The 20,919-nt window shown below is 34.8% G+C and overlaps 1 protein-coding gene across 1 annotated transcript; it reads right to left on the reverse strand.

Annotated features, from left to right (window-relative positions):
- Positions 1–4,205: 4,205 nt before the first annotated feature.
- On the reverse strand, positions 4,206–20,440 carry LOC128553024 (uncharacterized). The gene is made up of 3 exons (XM_053534128.1): positions 19,753–20,440; positions 9,914–9,967; positions 4,206–4,895 (listed from the first exon to the last, which is right to left on the reverse strand). The coding sequence occupies exons 1-3, from the start codon at positions 20,438–20,440 to the stop codon at positions 4,348–4,350; spliced, it is 1,290 nt and encodes a 429-aa protein (XP_053390103.1). The 3' UTR covers positions 4,206–4,347.
- Positions 20,441–20,919: the final 479 nt, after the last annotated feature.

Consider the following 20,919-nt stretch of genomic DNA (forward strand, 5'->3'; position numbering starts at 1 on the left):
AGAATCTAAACTTGAATTTCAAGAAAGTTTTGCGGTAGAAAGCTGCATTATATGATTCTGATACAAATGTCAAAAAGAAATCTAAAATATCCCGTAGGGCAAAGGAGAAAATCATTTTTTATTCTAGTTTTCAGGGGAGATAACTCATGAAAACCCAAAATTATCAGGAATGTAATCAAAAGGAAATTTTTGAGAACTTCTGTCACTATATAACTTGTCAATATGCACCTTATTTCTATCGTTTTACATTTTTAAAGCTTACATTATCAAGATGTATGTACGCCTTTGGTGAAATTGAGGGCTTGTACACCATGTTATCCTTAAATAATTAGCAGTATTCTGCATTAAAGCATTTAAGCAGAGACAAAACTGTTTGAATTATCTGTATGATTAATGTATACTCCAATTATAAAAAAGTATAATCCATATGTTAAACGATATTGTTAAATATTAGAGATGAATGGCATACTTAGTAATATTGCATATATATAGTGTCTACACTTGTGTGGTATTGTAGCTAAGAAGAGAAGTAACTGATGGTGTGGGAGTTAAATATAACTTTAAAAATAATGCAGTCTTATATGATACATGTACTGTTTATGTCTTATATGGTACTGTACGCAATCTCTATTCACTATTAGGTACGTATGCACTTTTAATGGTTTTAACGATGATATTATAAAGCATAAAATATAGCCTCAGATAAATCTTAAATTTCGTTTCGCAAGGTTTATCAAGTCTAGGCAACTCTGGGCAGAACCAGTGCTGTTTTGGCAGATGGTAACCCCTACAATTTCGTTTCGGTAAGGATTTACACCTATTGTTTAATATAGATTAATTATACTTATTATTGAACAGCAGCGTGTGTCATATTAATGCATTCTTGGGCTAGGTGAGCTCATGATTAATTTATTGCTATTAACAAAGTAAAGTATAGTTTGCTTCTCTTCTTGACTTTGATACACCTAAACACAAGTAATTGATTATATTGTTAGATTACTTGTGAAATTTGATCTCATTCATTGATATGTAAAAAAAAAATGTGATTATACCATATAAAAACGCTTTGCTAAATTTATCAATGAAGTCAAAATATTAATAAATTAATTAGTACTAATTTGGTAGCACGTTAAAAATTACGAAGTGCAATTTGAACAACTTCAACATGTTTTTAGTTTATTTTATTTCATTTGTATTGTTATACTCTCTCGTATACACGCATCCATGTACAGTTTATGTGACGATGAACTTCTATGTTCAAGTCAAGTTGTTAATAAAATTTCTGTTCTGTTCTGTTCTGTTCTGATAAATACTGAGATAACATTATAATAACAAACAGTAAATTAATTGTCTAACAAACCTGTCGTAATATTGAATAGATATACTCTCAGCCGTTCATACATTTTCACCCTGCAAAGGTAGCTGAAGTGTATCGAGGGCTATAATCAATAAAAAAAGAACAATAATTGCGAAATACACTGAAACAAGATTGAACTTGTCCACATGCTAATGAAGTGAATATCGGGTATACATATTGTCTCTGAATGAGAAAATCCGATGCTCGCTGTATTTATAATTGAAAGCTCTAACCTGATAGAACGCATGTCACGTGATTGAATGCATTAATTTGTGTTTGTTTGACTTATTAAATGGATGTTTTTAACTAACTATTCATACTTTTTACTATATTTTTGGTCGATATCTATCGACGATGTATGGAAATACCCGCATTGTACAAAGTGTTAGCGGTACATTGGCTATTAGGGATATATATATATATTCTTTTCGCAGTATTCAAAGGTATGCATATAAATTGAATCACGTTAAAATGTATTTCGTTCAATTAAAATGAATTTATTGTTTAACTGGCGGGTTTGTTTGCTCCGTTCGGAGGATCTGCAGGAATAAGAAGAGTTCTTCCAAGCTTCGATAGTCGGAGATGTTAATCACGTGATCAAACCAAGGCGGCAAATCGACATGTAAACCTTACAAACTGAGTTATAAACTAAAACAAATAAAATGTTAAGTTTTTTTTTCAAATAGCACATTAACAATAAAAATCTCTGAAAAAAAAATACATTTAAAAAAGAATGATATATTTTTTCATTTCCGGCAGACGTCCGTTCGATTGGGATATTCTTCTAAGCTCATAAGCTATTCTTTTGGGCCCAAACGAACGGGGCAGTAGACAAACAAGCCTGTCAGGTGAGGTTCTCGCAAAATGGTAAGATGCTAATTTGGCAGCTTTCACCAGGGCTTAGTTCAGTGTACAATTAATGCATTGGTGGTTTTTGAACATTTCTAAATGAAATTCAGTAACTAGGAAATGCTTGGGCCTACAGTCCTCGGACTGGCGGAGGTTGATCATAACCTGAAGATGACTTATTGATTTTGAGGTAATTAGGTCATGGTCACAATGACTATTACCCGCTAATAGGTCACAGTGACGTGTAACGTCTATAGTACAACCTGTCATATAACCAGAGACATAGCTAACAATTGTCATCTATGTCTTTGATATAACTTTAAAAGGAGCAACACTGGACCTCTCCTAGGTTTCTGTTTTAAAAGAAGCCTACTTGTAATGTTATACATCTTCTCGCATTGTACAGTTGCGGACTAAAGTCAGAGCAGTACTAAAACTTTCATATTATGCCACTTTTAGAAAAATCGAACCAATATTTCACGCGCGATTTTATCGAGATGACACTGTATTATATGTTGTAAATTAAAGCAGACTAATAATATCTGTCATGTTTTTACGAATCGGATAGAAATATCCGTCCCGAGGGCACCTGCGCATTGGGCGGTAATGAGGCTTGCCGAATTACCGCCCATGCGCAGGTGGCCGAAGGACGGATATTTCTTTCCGATTCGTAAACACATGACTGATATTTTTTCTTGCATATCGTATACATGTTAGCATTTTATTCTGGCAGATTATTTTTCTTGAATACCGTATTTTACAAGTAACAGGTAGAAATTCTTACGTAGCACTCTTTCTTATAGTAGAGAATAAACACAAAGCGCGGGAAATTAACGTCTGTAAGCAGAAGTGACGTCATGATGTTTTGCGTTACGCACAATAACAAAGTTCCACTTTAGTTTTATTATTTGTAGCGTAACGTTATGTTCTTACGGTAAACTAATGAATTTTGAATCGAGAAATATACTATAAGGAACGGAGAAAAGCTATCAAGGTACCTGCTTTTTTCGTATTTTACATAAACAATATATTATCAGTGCATGATCCACTTGTTGTCATTAACAGCACGAGAGTCATCTGGCATGGGGGTGCCAGATGGGTTTTGCCGGCATGGGTAAAATCACCGGAAACACCAGTCCGGTGTGCAAGAAATAGGTGTCCGGTTGACGAGATATTACTGTATCCCTTTCACTATTACAGTTTAATGGCTGTTTAAGATTTTACTGTATTTCATGTCGAGATCAGCTCAGTAAGCATTATACAATACACAGTTCACTTAAGATACGACATGGGTAGTTAGTACCAGCAAAATATTTTCGCCAAAATACGAAATGAGATATTATTCTTACAGTTTGATTAGCAGAATAAAAACCTTATCAAATATCTACATTCATTCTTTATTTTATTTATACTGATTAATTTTATACCCGTCAAAATGATTGTAACGGCAGAATTAACGAATTAGTGTGGACGGTTAAGACCTCTTTAGATATGTACTATTAAAATCCCATTTTGACTATTAAGCTAACGAGAAATAGCGCGGGGCGAAATTCAAGATTTAAGAAGTAAAATGGCGAGATCGCGGGACGAAAACACACTAATTAGTGGGGGCACGTACGAAAAGTTTAGATTTAAGTTGTTCTGCACGTTTAATTAACCAAAAGTGAAGGCATAACGTCATTTATCCTGAACTCATATAATGATGGTAGCTTTTTTACGGGTTACTTGTTTATCTGTCTTCTATATTTTACCATAGTTTAACATGTATATATGTTAACAAGGGGTTTTATTAAAGGATAAACAATAAAGAAAAGTAAAATGATAAAAAAATATACACAGACAATTTACATAAAATGTAATTACCATTAAACTAGTTGTAAGAAAATCATCGAAAGGTGCTTAAAAATGTCAAAGATTTCATCTTCTAAATAAAATATAAGCTTTTCCGGTTACAGGTGTTAATCTAAAACGCCAAAATTTATACTATTATTTTCTCTTAATGTTAAATTTGCTAAGTTTTGCAATTGTGATGTCGCGCTTTGCCATCGTAGTCGGTACAAAGCGCTATGTCACGATGACTTAGCATGATATGATGAAACTTCAATAATTTATGTATCGTCATTGTCATCCCCGGCTTTGCGTTAGAGAGAAGGCGATGTCTCTACCGACACTGTATATATGACATTTATGTAACACATACCTTTACTGGCAAGTATATGACTATTATCCAAGATAGTGATCTCCTCTTCAAGTAGTTTGTGGTAAAAGTATTTCTTACACTCATCAAGCAACGCCTTATCTGATATTATAACAATATCACGGAATGAGAAGTCCCGGTACTTTTCATCTTTTGTCGCACTCAATATGCTGTCGAATATGTCTGACATCGCTGAAGCTTTGTGTTGGTCAAAAGACACTTTTCCGAAAGGATTCACCACAACTATACAATCAGCTTCTTCAAAGGAAACGCGCAACCAATCTGATGCCTTGCTTAACTCGAAACATTTGTCTTCAGCATATCCCATGTTTTTTATGGCTGTCAGTGCGGCTTGGAAATATAAACTCCTTCCACTACCACAAACAACTACAAAATGGTCTTCGCGCAGTTTCTCGGTAATGCAAGACAATTCTACGAAAGTAATCGGGTTGTCGCTCTGTAGTCCATGCCTCATAGTTTCAGAAAATCTGCCTGTTAAATAAATGTAAATAGTACGTGTCCTTATATTTGGTTATGATATTGTATGATGAAAATGTACGATAACATAATAATAAATTGAAAGCTAGTTTATCATAATATATTTCCTTCTATATTTATGGAGCAAGAGAGTCGTAATTTTAACTTTACCTTAAGGATGTGGCGCACTTTGGCAACAGGACAATTTTAGATTTATTGAAACTTAGACATCCATAGTATTTTGTGTAACTCAATGTTTTTTTCCTGCTAAATGTTTGTATTCGCACAAGTAAAAAATTAAAACCTATTTCAAATACATGACCCTCATATTACGTAAAATATTTTATATTCAATTAAGACGGAAACATAATTTGTTACACTTTCAGCTCAAATGCAATTTGTCTTTGTCTTATCCGGCTTCTGGGTTGGCAATTTCATTTATGTATATAATAGCTTTCTAATATAAGCTAAAATATAAATGTTGCTATGCTCGTTTTCCATAACGCATTTCTCCCATTTTAAGCAAGTATGAATATCAATGATTTTTTTTCAGACGGCTTCGTTGCCATTTACTTTATGATCTTAGTGGAACTCCATATTTATAAGGTTTCAGTTACCATGGCAAACAACAGGTATGACTGGAATATCTTGTGTATTGCATTTTACTCATAGTTTCTTTAAAATCACGAACTAATTTAATGTTGCTTCATAATATTATTTTAAGGTAACTCTGATTGGTTTATTTTCACGCATTTAAACAAACATCAAAACAGAAGTATTTGCTTTAGGAAAAAGCATTTGCTTTCATTTTTTTATTCTAATAAACAATTTTGACATACAGCTATATAGCTAAAATATGTTCTATGAATAGGTCAGTGTCAGAGTTTTAAAACCTTATTTTAAGTCTAGACATTTTGGCTTCATTGTTCGTTTCCAATGTAAGATTAATTCTTTTTTGTTGTTGTTGGATTTAACGTCGCACCGAGACATGATAGGTCATATGGCGACTTTCCAGCTTTAATGGTGGAGGAAGACCCCAGGTGCCCCTACGTGCATTATTTCATCACGAGCGGGCACCTGGGTAGAACCACCGCCCTTCCGTAAGCCAGCTGGATGGCTTCCTCACATGAAGAATTCAACGCCCCGGTTGAGGCTCGAACCCACATTGATGAGGGGCAAGTGCTTTGTAGTCAGCGACCTTAACCACTCGGCCACGGAGGCCCCACTAAGATTAATTCAGTTCATCATAAGTACTTTTACTAAAATATATGATTACAAAAGAATCAGTGAACAAGATGCGTGGAAATATCCCCGAAACCAGGCTTTTAAAGCATTTTCTACTTCAATGATCAAATAGCCTTGTTTCACTATGAGCTACATATATGCCAAGTTTAATGTCAATACATCAGTCCAAACTGAAGTTACTTAGCGGAAACTGTCTTTTATATTGCTGGTAACAGTGGCCTGAACATTAATTTCACTGGCCCATAAGCTACCTATAGGCCAAGTATCATTTCAATATCTCAACTCAAACTAAAGTTATTGTCTTGAAACCAAAGCTTGACACCGCCCATCCATCTATGCATCCATCTATCGCAAATCTAACAACAGTAGAACACGAAATGCATCCCCACCCCTTGATGCATGCAATAATCTGTTTTATTTTTCAAGTTATTGTCCGAAAACGGTTTAACTTTTCAGCATCTCTTTGACATTGACCTTTGACCTGTTAATCTCAAAATCAATCGGAATAATCTGCTGGGCATGACCAGCCTCCCTATCAACTTTTATGATCCTAGGCCCAAAGCGTTCGCAAGTTATCGTCCGGAAAACGGGTTAACGGTTCCGGGTCACTGAGACCTTGACCTTTGACCTACTAATCTCAAAATCAATAAAGGTCATCAGCTGTCATGTACAACCTCCCTGTCAACTTTCGTGATTCTAGGCCCAAGCGTTCTTGAGTTATCATCCGGAAACCGATTGGTCTACGGACCGACCGACCGACATATCAACAGACCTCTGTAAAACAATATACCCCTCCTTCTTCGGAGAGGCATAAAAACAAGGTTTTCAACTTTGAAAAACCTGGTCAAAACGGGAATAATATGTATCAAAGTTAAAATAAAACTGTCTACTTTTATTTGAAAATGGCCGTGACTATTTACATTAGACACACTAAATGTCCTCAAAATCAGTAATCCACAAACATTTTGTAACATTTCTCATGGAATTTCAATAACAGTACCTATATTGCATGCTTTTAAATGATGGTCAGTATATGTATCAATGTATCTTTTATTTCAGCATAATTTTACCATTTTACATCAACACGGAAATAGGTTAATAATACTGTCCGAAAGGACGTATATACAAACAAATATATATTTATCTAAGATTTAGATTATCTTGACGTTCGATAGTTATCAGTTAATATACGGGTTATTGCATTGCTATAAATAATACTCGACTTGTGTGTACTATCGATTGCTATTTGCAAAAAAATAAGACGTTAAAATTTTTTTAAAAGACCAGCATTAGTCCTAAAAAGGTTTACGTATAAGTTACAGTGTTGCAAACATGACAAATTTATGTTAACCAATGCATGTATTATATCAAATGTATCCATTAATCAGAATGTTTAATACATTGTATCACTTTCACAGGATGAGTATTGTGCTATTTTTTAACCTGTCAAATGTGCATACATTATACGCTCTGTGCGTTCGATATTATAATATTCGGCCCAACTTCGGTGCTATCCGTATGTTTTACGGGAATAAATTTTGGTCAAGTGTCGAAATGCCATCTCTATTTAATCTGACTGCGTCCGAACCAATTCGATAGTGTCATATAAAAACTTTCAAATTCGAAGAATCAATAGAAATAAAAAACAAGTTAAAGCATTGCAAAAGTTCTTTCTAGGGCACATCTATATAAATATATAATGATCATCTTGTAAAATTTTGGTTGCAATGTCTGTTTTATACTGCCAAAAGTGTCAAGTAGGTATTTTCGCTAGATATTATTTAACATAAATTGTTACATAAATTGTTACATCCAACAACACATTAAATCTGTTACCACTTTCAGTTGAGTAAATACGGCAATAAGACACTGACCCGGTCAATCCGTTATGATTCGATGCGTGAATTTGTTGCACATAATTAATATTTAGTTGTTTACATGTAAATTCGCTGATATATGTCTATCTGTTTGTACATATGTTATGTTCTTCAAGAATGGAGGAAATAAAAGAATCAGTCAACCATCCTCGGGTTTAGTAATATGTAATCCACGGACGCGTTCAGTCAGAGAGTCGCCTCAATTAGGAAAGAATAGTTTTAACATCAGAGGTTATTTCTAAGGTCACGGAGTTTGACTGGCCAGCTTGTAATGACAACAGCTTTAGATATCAGTAGCTCAGTCAAGTGTGACTTACCGAACTATAATATTCCTTCTCAAGAGAAGGAATAATAACAGTTTTAAAATGATTATTATTAAATTTATGATTTTTATTCATTCATTTTATTTTTGTTCTTTGAATTCGGAATGAATTGATCAGTATGACTGGATAAAAAAAATCAAAGGCTGAACTTATTTTATTTTCAACTGCGACATTAAATTATATTTTAAGAATCAAGTAAGCTAATTGCGACAGGTTGTAAGTTATTTGAGATCATGTTAGGAAATAGAGCGAAAACTTTATTAATTCATGGAAAACACCTTTTTTTCATTTTTCTTAAACTGAATTTGTCGAGACAACCTTGCTGGAAAAAAATGTTTATTAATCCAAAACCATCAAAACTATGCGTTAAACTATATCAGCTGTGAGTTTGCAAAGAGCTACATATATTTTTCTTTGTCTTTTAGTGGATATTTACTATAAAACAAACTCATTAATGATCGAATATATTGAAATAAAGTATAACTCTAACGTAATTTATATTGTGCATTCATGTCTTTTTGCCCTACGTAGATTGCGCATGCGCGAACATTGTTTCCCGTTGCTAAGGAGTTAGTACGCAAGTGAAACCCTGATTTGTCGTTCGTATCGATGGCTCAGTGGTTACAACACATGGCTTTTATGCGGGGCATTGCTGGTTCGAGCCCATAAGTGAGAACATTTTTTATTTTCATTTTTAATTATTTACTGGTTTATATGTTTTAAATTACAAAGGGACACGTGAAAATCAAAATTCACGGGCTTCACGTTTAAATGTGTTTCGTACTGAAGTTATAGCGATCGGAACTGAATAATGAATATAGCTTGTTTTAATTAATATCTATGAAATTGTAATATACTGAAATAAACCATGACTAAAAATGGTATTAAAGAAAAGAAATTATAAAAGAGATAAAAATTAAAAAAAATAGTTGTTAAAATACAATGGAGGAAATATTAGATAAAATGTACATGTACAAAGTGGTTTTGAAAAACAAATACGGATACTGCACGGATTCGATCTTAAGAGCTCGAGGTTTCATGCTACTGACAGTGACCACTGGGCTATCGTGACTATCGAACCTCGGTATATACGCTTTAAATATAAACCATTCTAATTGCAGGTTACTTTCCGTACACTGTACAGAATGTACCGAAAATCAACCGAAGATTAAATATTCTGTGCACCGACCATGTAATCAATATGCATTTTGACAGGTCAATAAAATAGTACAATACATGTATAACTAACCATAACTGAAACGAAGCGACGACATGGTCAGTTCATGCCAGGATCTCGGTCTCTTTGAAAAAAATAACTGAAATTAATTGTACACACATAAAAAATCTGAAATAGCATTGCAATTGCCAAACCCTATATTATTATTGTTGTAATTTGTTTCTGAATTACTTGACTGGTGAATATTTAATTCATTTTCGTTCGAGCGTAGCAAATTAGAAAGTAAGTAATTTGTCATATATTCTCAACATATGCTTCCGGTTGGACATGCGCCCATTTTTTTTTCAGAGTTAAGCACATGCTTAATTGATTTATTTCAATAAGATATTGGCGAAAATTTGTTGTACTTACGTTGCATAACATCCAGCTGGTTATCCACTGTTTTAAAACGGTTTGCGCTTTCACCTAAAATAAAGGTCGGAATAAATATTTTAGATGCAAGAGATGTATATATATATACCATGCATGGCAAAGTCAACTATTCGAAATTTAATAATATGAAAATGCACACTCTACACATTCCTTGTACTCTAGTGATCTAGTTAAATATATAGCTACCATGGTCCCAAGCAGTAAAACAGTGCTGATCTTCGAGACATGTTACCAAAAATTGGATATATATGCAAATGTTAAACCTATGGAATCCCGGTGCGACATGCTTTTTGCTGTTTGCTATTTGCTTTATGCGTTTTGCGTTTTGCATTTATGTTTTGCCTCTTGCGTTTTGCTACTTGTCTTTTGCTAGTTTGCTTTTTTTTAAATGTATGCCTATAGCTATTAATAATAAAATGTGTAAAAAAATCCTTTGGAAGCAAGGAATTGCAACTAAGAACATTTATAGCAGACTCGGTTTGATTGAGTCTGTTCATGAGATGTAATGACATGTGCAAAACCTCACACGCCCCTAGCACCGGCTTAAGGTATTAGATCGCTAATAGAGAACCTCCTTTTTGAAGCGTATTCAATTCCTACCATAAACCTACTTTTAATGCAACTCTTAGGGGTGGGGGGGAGGGGGGGGGGGGGCATAGGTTCAAGCCCTACTTGGACCAAATTTTTTTTCTCCTTATTTTCCTTTTTTTCTAGTAAATTTTTACTTTTTTCAAGACTTATTATTGATTTATTGTACAAAAATGGACAAAAATTAATCTTATAAGCGATTTCTTGGTGTTCAAAGTGAATTTACTACTTAAACAGAAGGGGTAGAGTTACACACCTTTAAAAATATTGAGTTACACGCGGTGAAAGTTCTCTATTTTGCTTTCACTCTTAGATTATATAATGTGGAAGAAATTTAGGTAGGTTTTACGTCTGCCCTAAGGTTATTTTTAAATGTAGGAAGCAAAATTCAAAACAGAAACACAGCATTCGACCTTATTTTTTCAATGTTGAAGTATGAATTCTGTCTCATTAAATATGTTTACTTGAGGCATAGAAAAAATGATATTGACATTTTTATTTTGTGTTTTATAATTGTTTACCAATAGTTTGATGTTTCTTTTATTAAAATTAATGGTAAAACGAGTTCTCTGCAAACGTTTTAGATAGTGGCTATCACTTTGAAATTTGTCTCTACTTGACCTTGAGGAGATACCATAAGTTTTACAAAATTTATAAAAAAACGGCATGGTAAAAGTTGTTTAAAAATTGCAAAATAGTGCAAAATACGGTTACCTTTCAGAATATACCAAGCAAAGGCCATTTTGTAAACATTACTATTAGTGCTCTAATACCTTAAGCGGAACTCTATTACAAATATGTTGAATGGACTCCATGATCCCAAAGGACTAGAAAGTATAACAACAAAAGACGTCAACGTAAAGCATCTTCAAAATATATAATTTAACAATGCAGTCAGTGATTTCTTGTTGGCCTACAGCGGTTACAGCATTCGTATAATACTTGTTCGATGTGAGTTTGATTCCTACACCCGTAAAATTTTGCCTTAATTTTTTTCTTCATTACCGTTCACTGAACACAAAACGAGTCAGTAAATCTAGTTCCCTAGTTCTCACGTGTTCACTAAAATGATATGTCACAACTGACACGTAATTATGTCTAAATACACCCCACCTTTAATATGATCCAATGATTCTTAATCTTTCCAAGGACCGGATTCAGAAATGTTTGACTAGTAGGGGTTGGGGTGAGGGAGGAGGGGTAGGGGTGGGGGTGGCACCAGTCTTGAACGAAGACGTCACCGCCGCGGTGCATAGTCAAGGTTTTGGTGCCTTTGTCCATGTTAGGGGATTCAGGGGTGGGGGGGGGAGGGGGTGTGTCTTCCCCTGGAATGTTTTTGAAATACAGGTATGAAATGGTATCCTCAGGTGTATTAATTGCTGAGTCTAGGGATTTTTTAAATACAGGCATGAAATGGTGTCCTCTGGTGCATTTTAAGTCTAAATTTTGAGGTATTGTAGGGGTACCTTACTCCCCTCGTGATGGGGTGGTCAGGGGGCCCTGCCCCTGGAAAATTTTGAAATACAGGTATGAAATGGTGGCCCCTGGTGTGTTTCTGGTACTAAATTTTGAGAAAAAAATAATATTATTTTGCCAAAATAGTAGGCCCTAACTGGAACGTCAACAGTTCTGGAAGTAATGCTTCACGATCCGGATTATCTACTCAGTATTGATTACCGGCGTACGCATGTATAAGTTATTACGTGTTCTTAGGTGAACACGGACTGTTTAATAAGTGTGAATATATAAGCTATTTTGAGCCCATTTAGTAACATTAATGAAGCATTTTACGTTACTCCGAGACAATTAAAGATATTAAGGTTCGTGGTGATGGAAGGCACTTGGTGCTCATCTGAACATTATTTCATATAAGGATGGGAATTTCGGTAGAGCAAATGACCTACTGCAAGCGTACTGGATGGCTTTCTTACATACAAATCACACACTCAAAGCTAAATTTCAAGCACATAGTTGAGAGGGCAAGTCATTCGAAGTCAGCGACCATTGGCCGCGGAGGCCTTTCACGTTATAACTTACTATGGGCTCACAGAATATTCAATGCCATTTTAAATGACTTTTGTTAAATTCATACAAAATCCTATTATAGATCTTGCGGATCATACATTAACTCTAAAAGAAGATCTTTTTAAGGGAATCTATTTCAAAACAAATAAGGGGAAATGTAAAACTATACGGGATTTTAGTAAAATCAAAAGATCTAAGTAATTGTGAATTTAAAAAAGCAAAGGATTAAACAGACGTAGTAAAATAGCAAAATGATCACGAATAAATACTTGAGTCACTGCAAATATAGATTGGCGGGAAGAAATAAATAATGATTTAATGAGATTATTTAAAAGCAAGTTTTATTTTGTTATTTGTGCAAATTTGACTGAGATTAAAATAAATGCTTATATTTGCATGACTTTCAATATAAAGAAGGAAAAAGGGCGATTCAGTAAAACGACATAGTAAAAGAGATTCGGGTTACTGCACGACTTTTATGAACTAAGTTTGAAAAAGAAAAGCAAAAAGATAATGCAGTAAGCTGCGTAAATATGACGTATCCTTGTTCACAAATGCACAAATTTCGTGAATTTAATCAAGAAATTGGGAGATGTAATCAACGCGAAATAATGAAACTTTCAGGAAATGCTCGTGTTTAAAAAGGACGAGTGAGTAAGAAAGAAATGCAGTAATGTATATAAATTTTAAAATTGTAATGTTCTTCCAAGTATTAAAACCTTACAGGTTCTCTACCAACTTTTAACATAAAATGTAAACATTGAAATGTATTACATGTATACACCTTTTTTTAAAACTGTCTGTCTGAGTACTGTTTCAGCTGAACACCACTTTTGTGTAGGAGTCACTGACAATGCTATAGCGAACACCTGAAGATAGTTACACGTTTCTATTGTTAAGCATTAACATTACGTTTCAATTTTTATGCTAAAATTGTATATTATTGTAAGCATCAATTTCAAATACCTTTACTCCAGCCTGCGTCAGACTATAATGTGCAAAATGATAAAGACAAATGAGCCACACCATGAGACAAGAAGGTCATGATGACCCTGGATCGCTCACCAGAGCAATATGAGCTACATGTTTCAAATGTCAAACTGATGATTTTTAGAAATCTTTTGGAAGATTTTCCGATGTACAATCAAGTAACCCCTGGGGCGGGGCCAATTTTACCCCGGGGGTTATGATTTGAACAAATTTTATAGAAGTTTACTAGGAAATGTTACATATCAAATATCTAAGATCTAGGCCTTCTGGTTTATTTTTAGCAAATTTATGAATATTTCCCTATGTACAATCAAGTAACCCCTGGGGCTGGGTCAATTTGACCCTGGGGGTCAAGATTTGAACAACTTTTGTAGAGGTCCACTAGGCAATGCTACATGTCAAATATCTAAGCTCTAGGCCTTCTGGTTTATCTTTAGAAAATTTTGAAGATTTTTCTGTATACAATCAAGTAACCCCATGGGGCGGGGTCAATTTGACCCCGGGGTCATGATTTGAACAAATTTTGTAGAAGTCTACTAGGCAATGCTACATATCAAATATCTGAAATCTAGACATTCTGGTTTATTTTTAGAAAATTTTTGAAGATCTTCCTATGTAAAATAAAGTGATCCCTGGGGCGGGGTCAATTTTGACCCCGGGGTCATGATTTGAACAAATTTTGTAGAGGTCCACTAGGCAATGCTAAATGTCAAATATCTAAGATCTAGGCCTTCTGGTTTATTATTAGAAAATGTTTAAGATTTTTCTATGTGCAGTCAAGTAACCGCATGGACCCCGGGGGTCATGATTTGAACAATTTTGTAGAAGTCTGCTAGGCAATGCTACATGTCAAATATCTAAGACCTAGGTCTTCTGGTTTATTTTTAGAACTTTTTTGAAGATTTTCCTATGTAAAATCAAGTGGCCCCTGGGGCGGGGTTAATTTTGACCCGGGGGTCATAATCTGAACAAATTTTGTAGAGATCCACTACACGGCTACTAAACGCTAGCGCCACCACCAAATTGTGGTGATAAGCAAAAGCGCTATCGACATTTCCGTGGTGCAGCTATCGCCCGTTTCTACTTGTAAACACGTGAGTAAAATTTATATTTGATCTTATATTTTTATTGATAGAACGTTTTTCGAAAATCAGAGAATGTAGTTCCGTGTAACAATACTTTTATTACAGCTTGGCTGTAATTTCGTTAAAATAATATATGCAAATTGTGGTGCTACATGTCAAATATCTAAGCTCTAGGGCTTCTTGTTTTTGAGAAGAAGATTTTTGAAGAATTTCCTATGTAAAATCAAGTGACCCCTGGGGCGGAGTCAATTTTGACCCCGGGGTCATGATTTGAACAAACTTGATAGAGGTTCACTAGCCAATGCTTCACACCAAATATCTAAGCTCTAGGCCTCTGGTTTTTGAGAAGCAGATTTTTAAAGTGTTTCCTTTCTGTTGCCATGGCAACCAGAGTTCTTCATGGAATTCAATTCTTTGAACAATTTTTGTAGAGCTTCACCCAAGGAACATTCATGTGAAGTTTGGATGAAATTGGCCTAGCAGTTTATGAGGAGATGTCGTTTAAAGTAAAAGTTTACGGACGACGGACGCCGGACGGTGACTGGTCAGAATAGCTCACCCTGAGCCTTTGGCTCTGGTGAACTAAAAACCAACGTAGTGGGTTTGCGACCAGCATGGATCCTGACAAGCCTGCACATCCACGCAGTCTAAGTCTGCGAATGCGCAGGCTGGTCTTAATATCGCACTATGTTGGATTTCTCTCATGGCGCGGTTCAAATATATTTATCATGATTAAATTGTTGTACCTTGCTCTGACGTCATCCATTCATTTATGGAAGTATTAATTTAAAGAAACGTTCTCGACGTAAAGATAAAATGTACATAAGACTTTTGTGCAAGTTCAAATTGTAATTATGATGTTAAGACTTTGCAACTCTGTATGTGAGACGTTGTCACATATTGTCCGTTATCGTTTCGGCCTTGCAACATTTATGTAGCTTACAGAAGTTTATTTTTAACCAGTTCATTAATTTTTATCTTCCAAAATGCTGCAAATAGCTAATATAGCTTCCACAAATTAAACTCATTTTTTTTCCGTTACGAAAACGTAGAGTCAATGCTTTATTGCTCATAATAAATGAATCAACAAGGTCATACGGAGCGACACCTTAACATTCGTCGTTGAGATATGTCACATGTTTATCAATGAGACTTGACTTACGTTGGAACGTAGTTCTCCCGGAGTAAAGCTAATAACTATGTTATATACAGTGCTCGCTATCTCAAGTTCTAAAGCATTTTACTACTACTAGTCGGAATTTTGAGATAAGCGAGATTACACTATGTACCCGGATAATCTTAACTCTGTTCAGCTAACTCAGTGCCAACATGGCGGATGAAAAGCCGATACAGCTTTGTTTTCTGTGTAATTTCGATGTATAAAGGAATGTTTCGGTTGTTATGTCTGCCTCTATTGATCAAGTGTATATTTATTTCGAAATGTATCATGTTAAATATATCAACCCTTGTGTTTTCAGGTGGAATACCAACGAACAAGTCAAACTTTTCAATGAAAAAATTTACAAAAATTCTTAAAAACTACTTATATGCTTTTGATGCCTCTACTATTTTGTTGTTTGAAAGCAAAAATATACTGCTTTATAGGCCCGTTTACACTATGTTGTTAACCCACTACATGTTGACACAATACATGTTCAAATGTACTGACAGCGAGAAAAGGGATAAAAACCTAACTTCGAGTTGATAAAAACGAGGAATGGATAAAAACCTGACTTACACGAAATCGCGGGAAGGATAAACACCTAACTGATTAGTATTCTATAGAAATGAATGAGTTGACATAGATGGTCTGATTATAGTAAACATTACTTTACTTTATAAGCGGTATTGTCTTCAAACTTTGTCATTAATTTTACAAGATGTTATATGTTTGCCAACTACTGTCAAATATTTTTATAATTTTAATATTATGCAAATAGCAATGTTTGCAAAAAATCTGGATAAACCCTCAAAAATAATTCAATATAAAAGTCAAAATTATATAATACCACCGATGTTCGAAAGGGGTGGGGGGGGGGGCGGGGAAGGGATCCACATATTTTTCACTTGGCCACGGACACTTAAAAATCCACTTGTCCATAGTCAAATTTCACTCGCTCGGATTTGTCATATTAAACCTTCATGAAACTGCAAATAGACTGGAGAGTTCTTTATTTAGGACAATGAAAAGAAAAGCATATCACAGTAACTGTGGTAAAAAAAAAGCTGTTAAAATATTTGCCTTTTGAAGTTTATAAAAGTCTGAAATCGCACAAGCAGGGTTCGTGATCCTTTGATGCCATGCTCAAACACTGTTCACACAATGGCGCAATGGTAAAAAGCCAGATGAATTCAGAGAAAGACTCTTAAAACGTTCCCACTTGTTTTAAAGGGAATTCCTATAGTTTTTTATGCGCATCTTTCTGCGCAGCCGACACTTCCTATGGAAAACTGGACTGAAGTCAACATTTGTTGAAATATGTTACAGACAGTCTTAAATATGAGGAATTTTGAATGAAATAACATTTTTGATAAGTTATGTCAGTAATCAAATGTTGATACTGGTTTATGTTGTATTGACAAGTATCATGCCTGACAGGTATCTTGCTATTTTTGTGGTTGTGTTTTCACATCGCATTTTAGTACAAAGACAGTGTTGTTCATATAATGTAAGATAATTGACTTAGTACTGATAAGAAAATATCACCTTTCAGATTATTTAGTATTCAATTATAGAAAGAATTAAGAATTTTTAAAACTTTTTTTAACTTTTAGCAGACATACATGTAATCAATTTGGCCAGGTTCGCGCCATTTCCGTCCTAACAGGTGTTGTATTCTAGCGGTCTGAACATAAAATTTAGCCTGGTGACCCATAAATTTTTAGCCATTTTTATGCTCACAATACAATTATCTATACACAAGGAGAAAAAGAAAAAATTCTATGAAAGAGTTTTTTCAAAATTAAAAAAAAAAAATTCTTCACTATGGGTATTTTTCATTGAAGAAGTTCACAAAAGTAAATATGAAACAATATTGTTTTTCATTTGTACCCATTATTGTAAGGATGGAGTATTACAAATATGACTGTGATATCAAATAAGTATATAATAAAATCTGTAAAAAGAAAAAACCGTATTGTGCTGCCTGGATGTATATTTTGGTTGGTATGTATGAAAAAGCAGAAAATTATGAAAATGTTGAAAAATCGATGTCAGTTTCAGCAACAGTGGGTGTGTTCAAACCAATTTTTTCACAAAAACAAGCCTGGTGACCTATTGTTTTTATTTGTTCATTGTTTTCAGTACAAATTTTCCTATCATATATGTGAATTTAAAAAAATTCTATGAAAGGAAAAAAACTATAGGAATTCTCTTTAAGTCATACTTGCGATCTCTGTGTGCTTTTGATTTTCATTTGGCTGACTACTGGCTCCCATAATTCCTATGAGAGTGACTTATTGTCTCAGTAGTTGGAATTCTACTAACAAACTTGTCGAAATACTTTTTTTAAGTTGCTTACATTTCCGATTTTTGATCATAATCACCGAGTAACAGTGTGCGCAAGACCTAGCAAAAGAACCAGCCAGATCATGGAAAGTGATGCTTCAAGAAACAGATGCATGTTTTTTTTTCTAAAACTGCAGCAATCTAGAGACTCAGCAAGTACATCACGGATTTCTAACATTAAATTTTCTTAATCACCTCCATACACTTGAAGCAACACACAATCTAAATGATATTTTTTGTTTTCTCATTTTATAAGTGAAAAATTCTGCTTCTCCGAGGACACACAGAATGAACAAGGAGCTGTGTTCAATAAACGCTTGATGCCCCCGGCGGTATCCTTGTCGATACAAAGCAACCTAAGTCTAAAACGAGGTCAAGTTCTAGGTCAAGGTCAAACTGAGGTCAGGTGATGTCTGAAGATGATGAATGGTCACAGGTTACATCTGCATTAGTATCAAGTCATTCTAATTAGGGGTAATGATGCTGGACGAAACGGTCCCATTTGGTTAACCTCGTAAGGGCGGACGAACGGACGGACGGACAGGACAATCACGATATGCCTCCCACATCAGTAGGTGCCGGGGGCATAAAAATACACTTGTCTGCTGGCAAAAAATCACGACTTGGACAAGTTGGATATAGGAATCCCGCATCCCTGCAGGGCAGGGAGGGTCAAAGAACTTCGAGCATCTATAGATCATACATAAAGCACAGACGAACAGCTATGTTTTCGTTTGGTTAGGTGTTTATCCATTCTAAGTTCGTATTTATCCAGCACTGTTTCCTATACCAGTCAGGAATTATCCGCAAATCTAAACCCACCTCATAATCAATACAGTTTTTAAGCTATGAAAATAAATTTCAAACTTTGATACTGTTAACCATTGTCTAAGAGATGTTTATTGAACTAAAACAGTTGATAAGTAAGGTCTTATTGCAATTTCTGGTACTTTAAAACAGTAAGAAACATAAAACATGTTAATTTTGAAGACGTACATTTTAATTAATCCCAGCCACATGTGACTTGTCGATTGAAATATTTGGTACACAAAACAGGTTTCCAATACAGGATATTATGGCTATCAAAACTTTTACGCTAACATTGCATACTAACATAAAAACATGAAAAAAGACAGGGAAATTAACTACATACATCGTCTTTCTGTCAGCCGTGTTGGCACTGAGTTAGGGTCGCTAAACAGAGTTAGGATTATCCGGGTACATAGTGTGGAGATAGATATATCGAGTTTTAACTGTAAAATGTTTTATGATTTATATCCATTCATGTGTGTGTATGTATACAATTTGAAATAAACTGGGTTAAACAAAGTGGATTTAAGCTGACATGTAACGCTTCATGAAATTTCATTCACATAAAGATTTGTATTTTAATAGTATATCAAATTTCAGAATTGTGCTTTGAACAGATAAAATTTAAGGTAGTAAAGGAACATTTGCCTTGGTCAAGTCGATTTTTTTTTGTTACAAGGGCGTACAGCTATAATAGTGTGCATGTTACATTTAAACATTTTATTTCAAATAGTATTGCACTTTAAATAATTCTTACACATGATTAAATGTAATTAACTGGCCGTATATTTACAAAGATATGTAGATCTTACCTGAAGAATTTACTGTCTTCACAGTGCCTTTGTCGAGTAACGACTTTGTATGTTGTGTGTCTTTAGAAACGGCGTCTATCTTTTCTTTTAGGTATGTAACTTCTTCCTGTAGTGTATCGACCTTATTTTCAAGACGTAGAGTATTTTCTTTGTACCAGTCGCAAAGAACATCTCCAAGGTCAGGCATATGACTTGTTTTTGCACTGTTTATTCTCTTTTGTATCTCGTCAGCGTAGAGAGCACCTTTAGCATTCTTCGCCAGCGCTACAGTTGCAGCCTCTAGGTCTCCCCATTTTGTACTGAAGTCAGCATCTGACACGCTTGCAGTGGCAGAGATATGTTGCAAGTAATTTCGACCATCTCGGATATGCTCTATGTCATTCAGTACTTGACCAGTAAGCGTATTTCTAAAAAGCAGTTTCAAAATAGCTATAAGCAAAGTCGTATCCCAGCCAGTGAGATCTGTTTGTCCTGTCGCTGGATATATTTTGTTGTATTGATCTCTTCTGATTGTCTTTGTTGCGAGTGCATGTGCTACATCACTTCGTCTAAACTGCAAGTAACTTTGTGCTGTGTATGATGCAGTGAACTGATTATCGGTTTGTGCACAGAGATGAAACAGTTCCCGTAGAGGTAGAGGACATACATTTACTACTAAACTGACCAAACGGTAATATTTGTCTGCCATTTCTGTAAATGAACGGGAAAAATGAACAAAATAGCATTTTACGGTAAAAAAATTCTAGCGAATGAATGGTGAAGTTTGCATCTTAGTGGCTTGAATGGAAAGGATAACTGTAACATATGTTTCGTTTCAATTTAAGTCTTGTTCTGAAACAGAAATTTTTAAGATTTAATTATTTGTCTCACAAACAATATACGGTGGTATGTTTAGGACATACATTTATTTTTTTAAGATTAAATTATCTCGTTTGCATGACATCTTTCCTCGAGCGCACAACATCTTATTTCGAGCGCACGATATCTTATCTCAAGTGCTCGACATCTTATCTCGAGAGCTTGACATCTTATTTCGTGCGCACGACATTTTATCTCGAGCGCTTGACATCTTATCTCGTGCGCACAACATCTTATTTCGAGCGCTCGGCATCTTATCTCGTGCGCACAACATCTTATTTAGAGCGCTCGACATCATATCGAGATAAG

The sequence above is a fragment of the Mercenaria mercenaria genome, unplaced genomic scaffold (assembly GCF_021730395.1).
Source record: "Mercenaria mercenaria strain notata unplaced genomic scaffold, MADL_Memer_1 contig_3389, whole genome shotgun sequence".
Lineage (NCBI taxonomy): Eukaryota > Metazoa > Mollusca > Bivalvia > Venerida > Veneridae > Mercenaria > Mercenaria mercenaria.

Excerpts from the sequence above, each read along its gene's own strand:
- LOC128553024 (XM_053534128.1), bottom strand. The coding sequence starts at position 20,440 with ATGGCAGACAAATATTACCGTTTGGTCAGTTTAGTAGTAAATGTATGT. Across the intron at positions 9,968-19,752 it reads GAAGACAGTAAATTCTTCAG|GTGAAAGCGCAAACCGTTTT; the intron begins GTAAGATCTACA and ends CCTTTATTTTAG. Across the intron at positions 4,896-9,913 it reads CCAGCTGGATGTTATGCAAC|GCAGATTTTCTGAAACTATG; the intron begins GTAAGTACAACA and ends TTTATTTAACAG.